The sequence below is a fragment of the Myodes glareolus genome, chromosome 2 (genome assembly GCF_982192425.1).
Source record: "Myodes glareolus chromosome 2, mMyoGla1.1, whole genome shotgun sequence".
Lineage (NCBI taxonomy): Eukaryota > Metazoa > Chordata > Mammalia > Rodentia > Cricetidae > Myodes > Myodes glareolus.
In genome coordinates this window covers 6779791-6795501 of record NC_142027.1, presented here as the reverse complement: position 1 = coordinate 6795501, position 15711 = coordinate 6779791, and the positions used below count along the sequence as shown (strand labels likewise).

Sequence of the window (15711 nt, the reverse complement as noted above, 5' to 3'; positions counted from 1 at the left end):
AATAATAGCAGCAAGCAATAATGAGTAAAGAAATCCAAGTAAACTCTCTATTCCTACACCTGGGAGGGGTGCGGAAGCTCATTCCAAGAACAGTTCTGTGTTTGAAGGAACTGGGGTCACAAGACTCTTGTTTTCTTGGCGTGTTCTCACAAGCACTTAGAATTCTCACGCGACTCCATTCCTGGACTGTGTTCTGACACAGATAAGATCTCACTATGTATCCTCAAAGTGGAGAGCCTCCTACTTGGGCTCTGCGTTCTGGAGTTTACAGGTATGGTGGTCACTCCTGTAATGCTCCTCAGGGAGGTAGAAGCAGAAGGACAGGTGTTCAAAGCCATCTTCAGCTATATGTTGAGTTCTAGGTTCTATTTTGAGACTCTGTTTCAAAAACTTTCTTTTGAAATCAGAATAACTAATATAATTTCGTGTTGTTATTGTTTGATACTTGAGTTTGAACCCAAGGCCTCATACATTGAAGTGTACACCTTTACCACTGAACTATACCCCCACTCTGTACTCTGTATTACTTTATTGAGGAATTAAGGTGTTTGTTAACAAAGGAAGCACTTTATTTTTAAATGCATATCTCAGTAATATTGAATAAGTCTGTGAATAATGCTTTAGAAAGGACAGATTTTGCTATGTTCCTTTCCAGGCTTATTGCAGTATTTTATATTTGAAGCCAAGAATGCAGATCATCCTACGTGGACAAAAAGTGAAGACACAGCTGGTTTCCAAGAGTCTTGCCTACATTGAACGGGATGTATACCGGCCTAAATTCCTAGTATCCTTTCTTTATCATGCTGTGTGAACACAGTGAAGCATATTCAATGTCATGTGTCCTTACCCTTTCTATCCTTGTAACATCTTTAAAAATTATATTCATTTGTGTGTACGTAGTGGGTGTGTGTAAATCAGAGGAGAACTTGCAGGAGCTGTTCTCCTTCACCGTGAAGTCCCAGAAATTAAAGTCAGCTTGTCAAGTCTAATGGTCAACATTTTACTCCCTGATCCGGCCCACCAGCCCTCCCCATACGAATTCTAATCTCCAGATTGGCTTTCTGTGTGTACTTTGGGACTTACTTATTTTTAATAGATTTGTATGTTTTTATTTTATATGTATGAGTGCTTTGTCTGCATGTGTATCTGTACTGTGTGGGTGCCTGGTGCCCAAGGAGGCCAGGTCCTATTGACAATAGAACTGAGATCATTGTGAGCTGCCATGTAGATGCTGAGAGTCAGACCCGCATCCTATAGAAGACCCATCTAGCCAGTAATTAGTAATATACAGATGTAGTATGAGGACCTGCTTTGTTGAAGTTTCTGTCCTCCCACCAGGTCCCACAGCCATTTGGCCCCAAAGAAAATCACACAGAGAGTCTATATTAATTATAAATTGATGGGCCCATTAGCTCAGGCTTCTTATTAACTCTTATAACTTATATTAGGCCATTATTCTAGTATATGTTAGACACATGGCTCAATACCTTTTTCAGCAGGGTAGGTCACATCTTGCTTCTTCCATGGTCTGGGCAGGACTGGGGAGAAATGGGCTTCCTTCTTCCCAGAATTCTCCTGTTCTCTTTGACCTGCTTCTACTTCCTGTCTGGTTGTCCCACCTATACTTCCTGCCCGGCTATTGGCCAATTAGTGTTTATTTAAAACATAATTGACAGAATATGGAATTGTCACACACCACTTCCTCCTCTTTTTTTTTTTTTAACAAAGGAAATTATTCATAGTCAATTTTTTTGGGAATATGGGCGTAGTATTCCAGTCTACTTCCTGTTGGTTGGGGGCACTGACAATCTTACGGGGACATAAAGAAAATTTAGAATTATGATCAAGTCCTGAATGGAGTATCTTGTGAGTCTTGATCATCTCAGGCAGCAGTCTGGAATCTGTTCTGGATATAGAACTCAGACATCTGGGCCATCTGTTCCTACTGGAGATTTCTCAGGTGGTCTTCCTTGATCAAACCTGATTTTTCTTAATTCAGAATGAATCCACAGCCTCTCATTCCCTGTGGAAACAAAAGCAAAATATTGTCTCCAAAGTAACATACCTTTTGAAGTGAAGGTATTTTCAGAAATACCTATCTTGGATTAATTTAGCAGCATTTATAAACAAATATCTTTTAGCAGCTGTTGCTCCTTCCTCAGCATTCAAACAATTCAAAGAGAACATAATAACATACAGTATCCAGATTCTCTGTGTATTTTTCATCTTTACATGGCTTTATTTTAACCTCTATTTCTTTTATTTTTACTGTTTGTCTTTTTGAGACAGGTTCTCTGTATATCTTTGACTGTCCTGGAACTCCTTCTGTAGACCAGGCTGTCTTTGAACTCAGAGAGATCCACCTGCCTCTGCCTCCCAAGTGTTGGGATTAAAGGTGTGCACCACCACACCTTGAACTCACAGAGGTTTCTCTGCCTCTGTCTCTCAAGTGTTGGGATTAAAGATGTGTACCACCACATCCAACTACTTTCTTTCTTTTTTATTTTAAGGACTTTAACCTTTAGCCTGAGTATATTTTTAACACAATGTAAATCATTTAGAGGTTTTCTTCATCTTTGACTCTCTGTTTACTGTATATCTCTCTTTTTTTCTGACCACATGAATCTTTAATTTACTAAGCAATATGGAGAGGATTAAAGCCATGGCTTTGGCGGCTGGATCTAGCCCATTCCTTAGCTTTCTGAAATTCCAGGCTCATGGTGGAGATACCGCCGGAGCCATGTTTATTGCCACAACTCTATGGCGTTTCAAGGTCCTTGCCAGCAAGCAAGCTGTAACAGTATGTCCACAAACAATGCTCAAATGCTCTCTCTGTAGCTGGACCTCCTGCCTGAAAGAGTCAGAGTTTGCACTGGCAGCACAGCCCAGAAAGCCGGCATTTTAAAACGGCATAGCTTTTTTCCTGCTATTACTGAATACCAAAAACATGTAGTCAGCTTTTATCAACACCATTTAACTGTTTCATGGCAGGACCTCTTAAAGAGCTGCAGGGTTTTGCAGCTAAAACTGAGTCAGGAAGCCTCTCTTAAATGAGAACGCTTGCCTTTAGCAAGCAGAGCAGACCCGAGGAAGCCAAGCTTTATTCTTTTCTGTCTAGAATTACTTCCCAAGCTCTGTCAGGCTTTATGTGGATATAGTCGTCCATACTTTGGCCCCATTTGTAACATGAGGGCCTGCTTGTTGGGGTTTCTGTCCTCTCAGCGGGTCCCACTGCCATTTGGCCCCAAAGAAAATCACACAGAGAGTCTATATTATAAATTGATGGGCCCATTAGCTTAGGCTTCTTATTAACTCTTGTAACTTATATTAACCCATTGTTCTTATCTATGTTAGCCACATGACTCAGTACCTTTTTCTGCAGAGCAGGTCACATCTTCCCCCTCTTTAATAACAAGAGTTAATATAGACCTCTGTGATTTTCTTTGGGGTCAAACAGTTGTGGGACCTGGTGGGAGGACAGAAACCCCAACAAGCCGGCCCTCATGTCACACAGAGAGTCATTGGGGAGGGATGAACTGTCATGTTCAGACTTTTCCTTAATGTTTTAAGACTAGAACAGTGAGAATTACTTTTGGATTCAACTGCAGAAATAAAGAGCACTATGGAATCATGATGTATCACAAAAATAGACTCATCAAAGCTTATGAAAAAGTGGGATGCCAGTTAAAGGTAAGGTTTATATTTGGAAAGGAAACGTTTTTAGCAAGAATAATGTATTTTTCTTATTTTTGTTCAGTCTTTTTTTTTTTTTCTTGAGGTGGGAAGCGGTGTTCGCTTTTTGAGACAGGGTCTCTCTATGTACCTATGGCTATCCTGGAACCCATTGTTTAGTCCAGTTTGGCCTTGAACTTACAGATCCCCTGACCTCTGTCTCCCAAGTCCTGGGATTAAAGGTGCATATACTACACCTGGCTGGGCATAGGTCTTTTAAGAGCAATATTAGCCTGGCATTTGATACAGTCATGTGTCGTTTGATGCTCACTACTCCCACAAGAGGAGACAGAATTTATTTTACCTTATAGATTTGGAAATTGGGACCAGGAAGTAGTTGCCCAAGAATTAATAGAAAGTGCAATTCTCAGGCACAAAAGTGCATCTCTGTGCTGAGTTGTTTGGAGGGAAGTGCTGGTGACTTCCATCTTACTATCTAACTCAGGCTGCTCTCAAACTGTGCTAGCGGGACACCTTCCATGGATGCAAGTCTCTCGACTGCATGATTGTTTGTTAATGGAATGATATTTTAAAATAATTATTTTATATATGAGTGCTCTACCTGCATGTACACCTTTACGCCAGAAGAGTGCATCAGATCCCATTATATATGGTTGTGGGCCACCATGTGGTTGTTGGGAATTGAACTTAGGACCTCTGGAAGAGCAGCCAGGGCTCTTAACCACTGAGCCATCTCTCCAGCCCAAAGGCATAAATTTAATTGCTGTTTGTTAGTTATTTTAACTTGGCTGTTTTTATTAGTGCTTCTGGAACCAGCCCAAAAAGTAGTAACTGGTAGGTTAGAACTGCCCTCCTCCCACTTGAAGCCGCAGGTAAAGTTTGGTAGCAGGGGCCTGTTCCTTGAGCCAGTTTTCTGGCCCTGGAATTACTGCCCTTTGTTGTGTTTAGTTTGGGTTGTTTGTCAGAACCCACCATGTAGTTTGTTCTGTATGTTAGGCTCTATGCATTTTCTAGGTATTGGGTGATAATTACGAGTGTAAATGATCCTGTTAAGGTTTGTTGTTTGGTTTAAATATAGAGCTCTTAGGGAATTAGCATGTCACCCTTGCACAGGGGCCTTGTTAACCTGTGTACCCTTCCAGTTTTAGTACAGGCTGCTGGTGTGAGCACGTGTTAACAGTTTAGACTGGGTATGTTTTCTTTCTCTTTTTCCCACAAGTATTTTGGTTCTCTCTCTCTCTCTCTCTCTCTCTCTCTCTCTTTCTCTCTCGTTTGTTTTTTGAGACAGGGTTTCTCTGTAGCTTTGGAGTCTGGAACTCACTTTGTAGACCAAACTGGGCTCAAACTCATAGAGATTCACCTGCCTCTGCCTCCCAAGTGCTGGAATTAAAGGCGTGTGCCACCACCACCACCCAACTTTCATCTTACTCTAAATTCCTTGTAGCATGTATCCTATGTTCTGCACAGTGTGGTACTATGCTACATTTAGCCTGCTGTTTGTGCCAGGTGAGAAGACGTGGGCCACAAGCTAAAGCACCCGTTGTGGATTGCTTTAGAGGTGGTGGGATGTGGAGCTGCAGGTTGTCCATGTGCAGGTCTATGCTCAGGACTGTGCTTAGGAAACAACATGCATCACAGTAGATGTGATCCTTTTCCCTTGTGTCAGTTTGCACATAATTCTCATCTAATGGATGCTTGCTAGGAATGGGTGTGGAAGAAAGCTCTGCTATGTCTAGGAATTAACATACAAAAACACCAAGCACTTACCAAGAAATTTCAGGGGAGTCATATAAAGTATAAGAAAGTAGTTTATGATCTAAATCTTAGTTGAAGCGTATAGTGAACATCGTGTGTTATGTCTGAAATACTGTTTATTATATTTCAGGCAAACAACATGGGTGTTGGAGTGGTTGGAATTATAGAATGTAATTTCCTTAAGCCAACTCATAATAAGCAAGATTTTGACTACACTAATGAGTACAGGTATGTTACCCATTTATTTGCTAATGTTCTAAGGAAATGTGTTACTGAGATGGCTGGAATATTCACCCCTCCATCCCTTTAACCAGAGGACATATTTCAGATTGGGGGGTAGACTGGCTTTGAACTACCTATACAGTCAGACTGCCTTGAACTTCTGACAGTCCTTCCTGCACCGCCTCCCCCCAAGTGCTGCAGTCACAGGTGCATGTCAGTTGTCAGTTCCCTTTTCTACGTAAGTCACTCACAGTTCAAGTTCTGTAGTGTAGGGCTTCTCCTTTTTATTTTCTAAGTATGTATGTATTTCTATGTCTATGTGGATCTGTGCACATGTGAGTGCAGATGTCACGAGGTTGTAAGCCATCTCATTTTGGTGGTGGGAACTGACCTCTGGCCATCTATCTGCAAGAGCAGTAAGGTCTTTTACCCTCTGAACCATCTTTCCAGCCCTGCACAGTTTTTCTGGGTTTTTTGTTTGTTTTGTTTTGTTTTGTTTTTTTAATTATAAGACAAGGTAGCCAAGGCAACTTAAGGAAAGAAAGCATTTAATTTGGGGCTTGTTGTTTAAAGGTTAAATCCATGGCCATCACGAATGAGAACTTGGTGGGAAATAAGCATGGTACTAGAGCAGTAACTGAGTGACTGAGAGCTTACATCTTCGTCCACAAGCAAAAGACAGAGAAGAAAGCTAACTGGGAAGCTCTCCCACCTGTGACACATCTTCTCCAAGGCCACATTTTCTAATCCTTCCCAAATAGTTAGGTTGGGACCAAGTATTCAAGCTTATAAGCCTACAAGGGCCATTCTTATTCAATCCACTACAGTCCACTTTGTGGCTCAGGTCGGGTCATAGCTACAATGTAAAATTCATTCAGTCCAATTTTAAAAATCTCTATAGTCTTTTACAGTCTCAACACAGTACAAAAGTTCAGATTCTCTTTTAAGAGTCAAGGCAGTCTTTTAAAAGCCTCTGGAAAATAAGAAAAAGCAAATTGTGTTCTTCCGCAGAATATACATTATCATTCCAAAAGCAGGGAGTAAGGACCCAGAGAAGAAATAAATACTGAACCCAAACAAGACTGAAACCCTTCATGGCAAACTCCAAATTCTATAGTTTTTTTTCTGAATTTGAAAGGTTTAGATAACTTTTCTCTTTCCGCTATTTTTTTTGTTTTGTTTTTTTGTTTGTTTTGAGACTCTGTGGTCACTGCTGTCCTGGAGCTGCTGTGTAGACCACACTGTCCTCAAGCTCACAGAGATCCTCTTGCCTATACTGGAATTAGAGACTTTATTGACTGCAACACACTTCTTTCTCTTGAGGTGGTTCCACACCCTGTCTGCAGCTCTCCAAGGCAGACATCCAACAGATACACTTCTAACGTCGTGGGGCCTCCAAACAGGGACTTCCTGCAACACAGCTGGCCTCAGCAGCTTTCCTTAGCTGAGGGAGAAGTTTCAACAACTCCTTTGCCCCATGTTGCCTCCACTGCAGGCTTGGGATGGAGCCTGATCCCTCCTTGAAATTCATTTGCATACATTTTCCTTTGTTGTTTCTTTTTAGGAGTAGATAATTCCTAAAATTCTTAGACCTTTCTTTTTTTTTTACAAGTTGAAAGTATAGCTGGGTCATATCTGCGTAAGAATAGTGGCTAAACTGGGCATGGTAGCACACATCTTCAGTCCCAGCACTGGGTAGACAGAAGTAGGCAGATTTCTGTGAGTTCCGGCCAGCCTGGGCTACATAGTGATTTCTAAGACAGCCAGAGAGATCGAGAAAACCAAAATGGTCACTAATAACCGTGTCAGTATTGTTTGGTTGGAAGTGTCACCCTAGTCCCTGACATCCTTATACCCATTACGGCCCAATAAACTTCTGCCAATGTAATAATATAAATAATACCAAATCAAACTGAATTTTAAAAAAGCCCAGGTTTAATGGATGCCCACGCTCCTGAGTGGCCTTCCAGACCCTCAGAGAAGAGACAGGGAAGGAAGACTGGGATATCAAATATTTATTCTCTGGGTAGCAGATTAAATACCCTGTGGGAGTGGTCTTGAGCCTCTCTGGGTGGGGGGGTCACTGTTTAGTGGGCTTTCTCAGAGGTGAAGTCTGGACTGAGGCAACTCCTAGAGGAGGGGGCTTGGGATGGAACTGTTCACCCAAACATCCCAGACTCTTCGGGTATAACGATGTCAGGGGCTGGGGTAATGCTTCCAACCAGATATCTATTAGATTGTCATTTTGGTTTTTTGTTTGTTTATTTTTGAGAACAGAACTCACTGTGAGATCTGCCTCCCAAGTGCTGGGATTAAAGGCGTGCACCACCCCACCTGTTTAAAGCTGTCTTGAAATCTCCCCTGCCAACAAAATTAGTCTGAAGCTTCCAGTTTAGCCTCAGGCATATTCTAACAAGGGTAAAAACCACCCAGATTCTTGACCAAAATATTAAAAGAATGATCTCTGGCCCAGTTGTAAGTTGTAGTATAGTTTCCTTCTGATTCCACTTGAGCTGGGCCTCTGTAGTCTATATTGCTCTCAGCCAAGTGGGGTATAGCTGGGGCTTCTCTGGGAGCACTTTCCTTCAGAGAAGAAGTTCTAGTTCAAGTTCCAGAAACCGGGAAGACCAAGACAAATAAATAGAGAGAGAGAGAGAAAGAAAGAAAGAAAGAAAGAAAGAAAGAAGGAAAGAAAGAAAGAAAGAAAGAAAGAAAGAAAGAAAGAAAGAAAGAAAGAAAGAAAGAGCGAGCGAACAGAGTACTGTCTTAGACTGGATTTGGAGCTGAAAAATAACACTGACAGTGGACACTCCAGACAACAGTCTGTCGTTGCATAACAGCATGCATAACACTAAAGGCAGAATCAAATATCAGTGTAAAGATAGCTTAAAGAATGAGGACCTGATGGGAAGCTGGCTGGGAAAAGCACTTGCTATCATGCCTACTGGTCTGAGTTTGATTTCTGGGAACCACATGGTAGCTGGAGACGACCAACTCCTTCAAGCTGTCTGACCTCTAAAGGGCATCATGGCATATATACACAATCACACACAACCACACACCCAGACACATACAGAAAGTAAATGTAATAAAAATTTAAGAATGAGGGTCTCTCCAAAAAAGACCCCATGGGTCCAGCAAATAAAAATATTAAGAGGATAGTAGGACTAATTTTCACAGACTTAGAAAACTAATTATTAAATTACAACATTTAAGGAATATGTGCTATCAGTCTCACAAAGTCTTTGGAAGCTATTGTGAAAGTGTATATACCTTAATAATAAACCTAGGCACATTGTGAAAGGACGGTTGTGGGAACCTGTTATTATTGATTTAAAATAGCAACAAATGCTATTAAAGCCAAAGGGACTATATTCTGAGAGATTATGGATTAAGTTTGTTTTACATTTATTTATTTTAAGCATCTGTGTGGTTAAGAAAGTCAGTAAGTTCAAGGAATCAGTTATCTACCACCATACACTTTGAGGGGCCATCAGGATTGGTGGCAAACACCTTTACTTTCTATGTCTTAGTGGTAGCTGGACGGGTAGTTTCAATATTGAAAAACCAGCATCTTGATCATGTTGATTAAAAAAAAAACAAATATACCAGGTGTCTTCATATCCACAGAGAAGTGCCCTTCATTAAGTTCAGTACCCATTTGTAAACTTTTTGTTGTTTGGTTTTTTTGGCTTGTTTGTATGTTGATTTTATTTTGTGTGTGTGTGGGTATTTTGTCTACATCTGGCCACCTGTGTGTCCAATGCCTGTGGAAGCCAGAAGACGGCTTTGGCTCTCCTGGAGGTAGAGTTATGGATGGTTATGAGCCACCATATGGGTGCTGAGAATCAAGCCTGGGTCCTGAGGGTGCACAGATCTTTGTGAGTTCAAGGTCAGCCTGGTCTAAGTAGTGAATTTCTAGACAACCAGGACTATGTAAAGACACCCTGTCTCAAGAAAACTGGTGGGGAGGGGGAGGAGAGAAAGAAAAGGCTATGAAGCTGTGAATTTATTGGTTGGGATTGAAATGCAAGGATCCTCTGGTTCTCTCAATATATTCCTTCATATGTGTTCTGGCTGATTTTATGTGTCAACTTGACCCCAGCTAGAGTCATCAGAGAGGAAGGAACCTCAGTTGAGGAAGTGCCTCCTCGAGACAGCTGTAAAGGCATTTTCTTAATTAGTGATTGATGGCGAAGGACCCAGCCCTTGGTGGATGGTTATTGCCCTGGGTTGGTGGTCCTGGTTTCTATTAGAAAGCAGGCTGAACAAGCCATAGGAAGTAAGTCAGTAAGCAGCTCCCTCCATGGCCTCTCCATGAGCTCCTGCCTCTGAGATCCTGCCCTGTGTGAGTTCCTGTCCTGACTTCCTCCAGTGATATGGAAGTGTAAGCCAAATAAACCTTTTCCTCCCCAGCTTGCTTTGGTCATGGTGTTCTCTTGCAGCAATAGAAACCCTAAGTCTGTAATATGTGTCTGAGCCGAGTCCTAGTGTCCTACTGCTCTTCCTTTGTGAGCATCATCCATCCAAGACAAGTGCACTGTTCTTGAGCTGTACCTCCAGGTCTCCCTGTCCTTTTCCCACACTCTTGAAAATCTAGGAATTTACAATGTTTTTTACAGAAAAAAGGTGGTGTACTTGCATGTGATTTATTAGTCATACAATTGGAGTTTTTCATTTCTACTAGCAATATTTTTATAATCATTGTTGATTATTTTTATGTTTACTTAATTGATCTTGAGGGCTGGAGCGATAGCTCAGAGGTTAAAGCACTGGCTGCTTTTCCAGAGGTCCTGAGTTTAATGCCCAGCAACCACATGGTGGCTCACTATATCTACAATGAGATCTGGTGCCCTCTTCTGGCGTGCAGGCATACATGCAGGCAGAATACTATACAAAATAAATCTTAAAAAAAAAAACAGATCTAGAACTGATGTTTTATTTTTTTTCCTGAATTAATGTTATTATTTATTTTTTTAAAGGCTTACAATACTAGCATTAGGAGAAAAGCTGAATGATTACTGGAATGAAATGAAAGTGAAAAAACATGCAGAATACCCCCTCAATTTGCCAGTCGAAGACATACAGTAAGTACTGAGCACTGCATACTTTGGAGGTGACTTTCCACAAACTTAGGGTTCATATGAGAAAATAAATCCACACACTCCAAATTAGTGACTTGATGTCTGTTGATATCATTCATTTCATCTTTGTTTTTAAGTATGAGTGCTTTGCCTGTGTGTATGTTTTTGTGCACCACTTGTGTGCCTGGTAGGAGAGGGCATTGGAGAACCTGGAACTGAAGATTGTTCAGCAGTAAGAGCTGTTCCAGAGGACTCATCTTTGACTCCCACTACCACCTACCTGGTAGCTCAATGATAGTCTAATTCAGTCCCAGGGAACCCTACACGCTCTTCTGGCCTCTCTGGGCATCAGGCACTCATGTTATGCATAGACATACATGCAGGCAAAACTCCGATATACATAAATGAAACAATGAAATAAATTTTGTAAAAAAAGAATTGTACAGTGTAATGCCTTGCATGTGCTCATTAGTACATGTAGCTATTGCATAAGTTCTAATTGGTCTTAATAATAAAAAAAAAGAGCCAGATATTGGGGCAAATGCTGAAAGGGAAAGGAGCAAGCCACAGCCAGCCAGCTCTTACCTTGCTAACTTCTCAGCTGAAAAGGGCTGACCTCCTGTCTCCTCCTGCCTTATATTTCTCTCTCTGCCCAGCCATATCAGTGTATGTCTATACAGACCTCCAAACATCTATGGTTAACTAGTAGCTAGTTCCATCCTCTGATCTTCAAGCCAGCTTTATTTGCTAGAGTACAAACAAAATATAACCACACATGGCACATACTACTAATTCTGTAAGTGAACAGTGAGTAAAATCCCTATGTAGTGAGAGGAACAATCACCAAGGTACCGTGCCTATGCCTTTGAAAGCAGAAAAAACTTTGTCTGGATTTGGAAAGGTAACAGTAGTCTTAGGAAACAAGGGTTATTGGGTTAGTCTCATTTCTTAAACTTTGTAAGCCTTAAGTTTATTTGAGGTTTTATGTTAAAAGGACCTTGTTTATACAGAGTACTTGTTCTGCCTCTAAGCCTTGGGCGTACTCCTGGGCAAGCATCTTACTGAGCTATAATTCAGCTTTTGTGGCTTGCAGCAAGGACTCTCTAAACTCATTCTGACTTTGCCTCCCAAGTGCTAGGATGAAAGGTGTTTGCCCCATGCTCATACCCACTGTTTAAAAACTGCATTGAAGAGGTGAGGGAGGGGACAGAGATAGCTCAAGCAAGGTACTTGCTGACAAGTGTATCTTAGTTTGATCCTAGAACCCAGGTGAAATTGCTGGGCATGGGGCCATGCACTTGTAATCCTTGCCTACAGGGCCAGCGAGAGAAGTGCCTCAAAAAAATAGGATGGATGGTGTTGCTAAAGAAAGACACTGGAGGTTGACCTCTGGCTTCTACAGTCACATGTGCACACACAAACATAACACAGGCAAATGTTATTGTGAGTCAGATGTGTGATCAGCACTCAGTGGGCCGAGAGTAGAGGATGAAGAACTTGAAGACAGCTGGGCATGGTGACATGCACCTTTAATTTCAGTATGCGGGACGCTGAGGTAGGTAGATCTCTGAGTTGAGGCTACCATGGTCTACATGCTTTGAAGTCAGTCTAGAGTTGAAACCCTGTCTTTGTTTTTAAACAAAGAGAAAATCTTATGTATAATGAGTCTTCATAGTTTTTTCTTTTCTTTTACGTAAGTATATGAGTGTTTGGCTTGCATGTATGTCTATGTACCTCATCAGTGTCAGGTTCCACCTGACTGTTAGATGCCCTGGAACTGGAGTCATAGATGGTGTGAGTTACAAGTATGTGCTGGGTCCTCTAGAAGAAAGCAAGTACTCTTATCCAATGAGTTATCTCTCTAGATGGTGGTGTGCACCTCTTCCTAAGACAATCTCCCCCCAGCATTTTCATACCTCATCTTTTAAGACAGGATTTCTCTATAACCCTGACTTTTCTGGAACTTAGTCTGTAGACCGGGCTGGCCTCGAACTCAGACCTGTCTTCCTCTGCCACCCACCAAGTGCTGGGATTAGAAGTGTGCCCTACCACCATCTTCTCTGCCCGCGCCCCCCCCCTCCCCCCCACCCCCCCCCCACCCCCTGTCCGCCCTCTTTAAAGCAGGACCTTACTATAGCCCTGGGTGGCTAGGAACTTAAATGAAATACTTGAGTCCATAATTCCATTTTAATATTTTGTTCTTGTTTTGTTAAAGGAAGCGCCCTGATCAGACATGGGTTCAGTGTGATGCCTGTCTAAAATGGCGAAAATTACCAGACGGAATAGATCAGCTTCCAGAGAAATGGTATTGCTACAATAACCCTGACCCACAGTTCAGGTACCATATGTTGGTCATGCCCTTCCTGGAAAGGCAGAAAGCACTGTTGGAGGTGTTTGGGCAGGACTGCTAATGTGTTATTCTCGTGTGATCTTTGTTTTTCCTTTTTTTTTTTTCTTAATCTAGAAATTGTGAAGTTCCAGAAGAACCTGAAGATGAGGATTTGGTACATCCCACTTATGAAAAAACTTACAAAAAGACGTGAGTGCTATCTGAGTGTGGTGAGAAATGAGCCCCAGTCATGTCCCTCACAGGTGTGATGGGAGGGTGTAGTGAGCACAGCAGTGCTGCTTCTGGGGCAGCGTGTGCTCTGGGGGCGTGTATACTGACCTGCATTCATTGCTGTATTAGATGAGCCTACATCTTGACAGAAAAGGTGGCTACAGTAACAAGGAGAAGTTGATGACCTGGGTCCAGAGAGATGGCTCAGAGGTTAAAAAGCTCTTCTAGAGGATCCAGATTTGACTCTTAGACCCATGTGAGAGCTCATAGCCACCTGGAACTCCAGTCTTAGGGTACCCAACATCTTCTTCCAGCTTTCTTGGGTAATGCATACATGTGGAGCACAGGCACACATGCACACACAGCATCTATATATAATAGGTGAAGTCTATCTGTAAAAGGCACTGTCCTGTGTTAGGAGCTCAAAGGAGAGTTGCTTCTGACTTGGGGGGGCAGATACAATGTGCACTAGTAAGTTTTGTGAAGGAGGTCATTTCTGAAATCAGTCTTTTCAGAGTGGTAAGGGTGTATGTATGTGCGTAGTCATTTGTACAGCTTAAGTAGTGTGACTAGGGATAAACAGGAAATGGAGGTGGGGTAGGGAACAGTAGGGTTACAGTGACAAACTGGACACAGAAGGCTAAGAACCTTTTATGAATCTTTTGTGTATGTTGCCTGCGTGTTTGTATGTGGTCATGGAGACCACAGGTCAGTGTCATCTATCTTCCTCATTTGCTCTTTTTTTTTTGTTTTGAGAAGGGTGCTACTGAGTAGCCCTGTCTTTCCTAGAACTTTATAGATAGATCAGGCTGTACTCAAACTCACAGAAATCCTCCTGCCACCACCCAAGTACTGGGATTGAAGGTGTGCACCACTGCACCAGGCTCTCCCATCTTCCTTTTGAGGCTGGAACTCATTATTGAGCTTGACTGACCAGCCATTGAGTGCCAGGGATCCTTCAGGCCCCATGTTCGCAGCCCTGGAGTTAGATGTGTTGTTGCGCCCAGCTTTTATGTGGATTCTAGGGGATTCAAACTTGGTTTCTCAGGCACCTTGCTGACTGAGTCACCACATCCCTGCGCTCTAGGGTATACTAGTATTTATTTAATTTTAGCGTGGTTTTGGAATTAATGAAACCACTTCAAAGTCTTTGATATTCTTGGTTTTGATCTGTGGTTTAGGCAGACAGTTGTTACTAAGATTTTTTTTTTTTAACTTAAAGGAGAGAATGCGGGGGGATGGGTACTCCATAGTTAAATGTTTACCACTGATCATAACAAAATTGAAAGTAAGTTAATTGTAGATATTTGAACAACTTGGTAGTGAAATAGATACATCATTTGAAATTGGGGTTGTGAAATAATAATAAGATAGATATCAAGATGTTAATTTCTCATCTTTGTTTTAAAGCAGCAAGGAGAAATACAAGATCAGACAACTGGAAATGATCTCTCCGGTAATGAATCCTTCCATTTTATATCTGTCTTAATTTTTAGAAGCACATGGTTTAACTGATGCAGAATTCTATAAAGTTTTGAACTTTTATAACCAATTGAAAGGAGCCTGTTGAATTTACTCTTTTTTTTGTACCCATTCTTGCTCTTTTCCCCAAGTCTTCCTAGCCCAACAGCTTCTTTAGACTGTGCAATTAATATTTAGTGGGGTGTTATCCAAGTAAGGCCACCTTTTACAAATCTTGTCAGAAACTCAGAATTGCTGAAATGAAGAGACTAATGTCTGTGAAGTGCACAACCATAAATGGGATGTGAATATCCAAGGGTTCAGAAAATGTCAAGGAAGGGGTGGTGGGGAGACTGTGAGCCCCAGAGGGCAGGAGGAGAGGAGTGCATTCAGAGCTGTGACTGTCTGCACAAGGTCAGACTAGACTACAGCATCCCACCTGAAGGGGAGGGGCCGTATCATGGTCAATGGTGCTGGGGAGAGTCAGCTTTTTTTTTTCTTTTCTTTTTATGTACATTGGTGTTTTCCTGCATGTGTGTCCACACGAGGGTGTCAGATCCCCTGGAACTAGAGTTACAGACAGTTATGAGCTGCCATGTGAGGACTGGGAATGGAACCTGCAAGAGTAGCCAGTGCTCTTAAACCTCCGAGCCATCTCTCTAGTCCCATGGGATCAGTTTTCTTTAAGGGTATGGCTTCTAGTAGGTTACCTTTGCTCCAGTGGATGGCTTCACCCATTTGTATAGGGGCAGCCAGGAGTGGATTTAAAAGAATCTTGTTATTAGAGCTGTATGTCCAGGGGGAGGCTGATATGGAGTCACGCGAGGTGGAGGCCAGGCAACTTGATAAACTGTGGGTAGGATGGGCAGGATGTTTTAGCTGAATGTAAATATTTCTTGGGCAGGAAATTTTGTTCTGCTTTGGGGGTGTATATTT

General features: G+C 41.9%; 1 protein-coding gene and 1 pseudogene across 3 annotated transcripts in view; one reads left to right on the top strand and one right to left on the bottom strand.

The window, feature by feature from the left end:
* The window catches only part of Morc3 (MORC family CW-type zinc finger 3), a 43648-nt gene that overhangs the window by 18671 nt on the left and 9266 nt on the right, over window positions 1-15711 (top strand). For 2 of the 3 annotated variants that reach the window (XM_087898988.1, XM_087898997.1), the window contains 7 exons: window positions 656-784; window positions 3571-3690; window positions 5579-5676; window positions 10653-10757; window positions 12970-13092; window positions 13219-13293; window positions 14725-14770. In XM_087898988.1, the coding sequence (XP_087755114.1) occupies window positions 656-784; window positions 3571-3690; window positions 5579-5676; window positions 10653-10757; window positions 12970-13092; window positions 13219-13293; window positions 14725-14770 (696 nt within the window). The remainder of the gene's footprint in view (window positions 1-655; window positions 785-3570; window positions 3691-5578; window positions 5677-10652; window positions 10758-12969; window positions 13093-13218; window positions 13294-14724; window positions 14771-15711) is intronic. The other variant, XM_087898993.1, reaches the window with a different exon arrangement.
* On the bottom strand, window positions 4762-4861 carry LOC146895735 (U6 spliceosomal RNA; annotated as a pseudogene).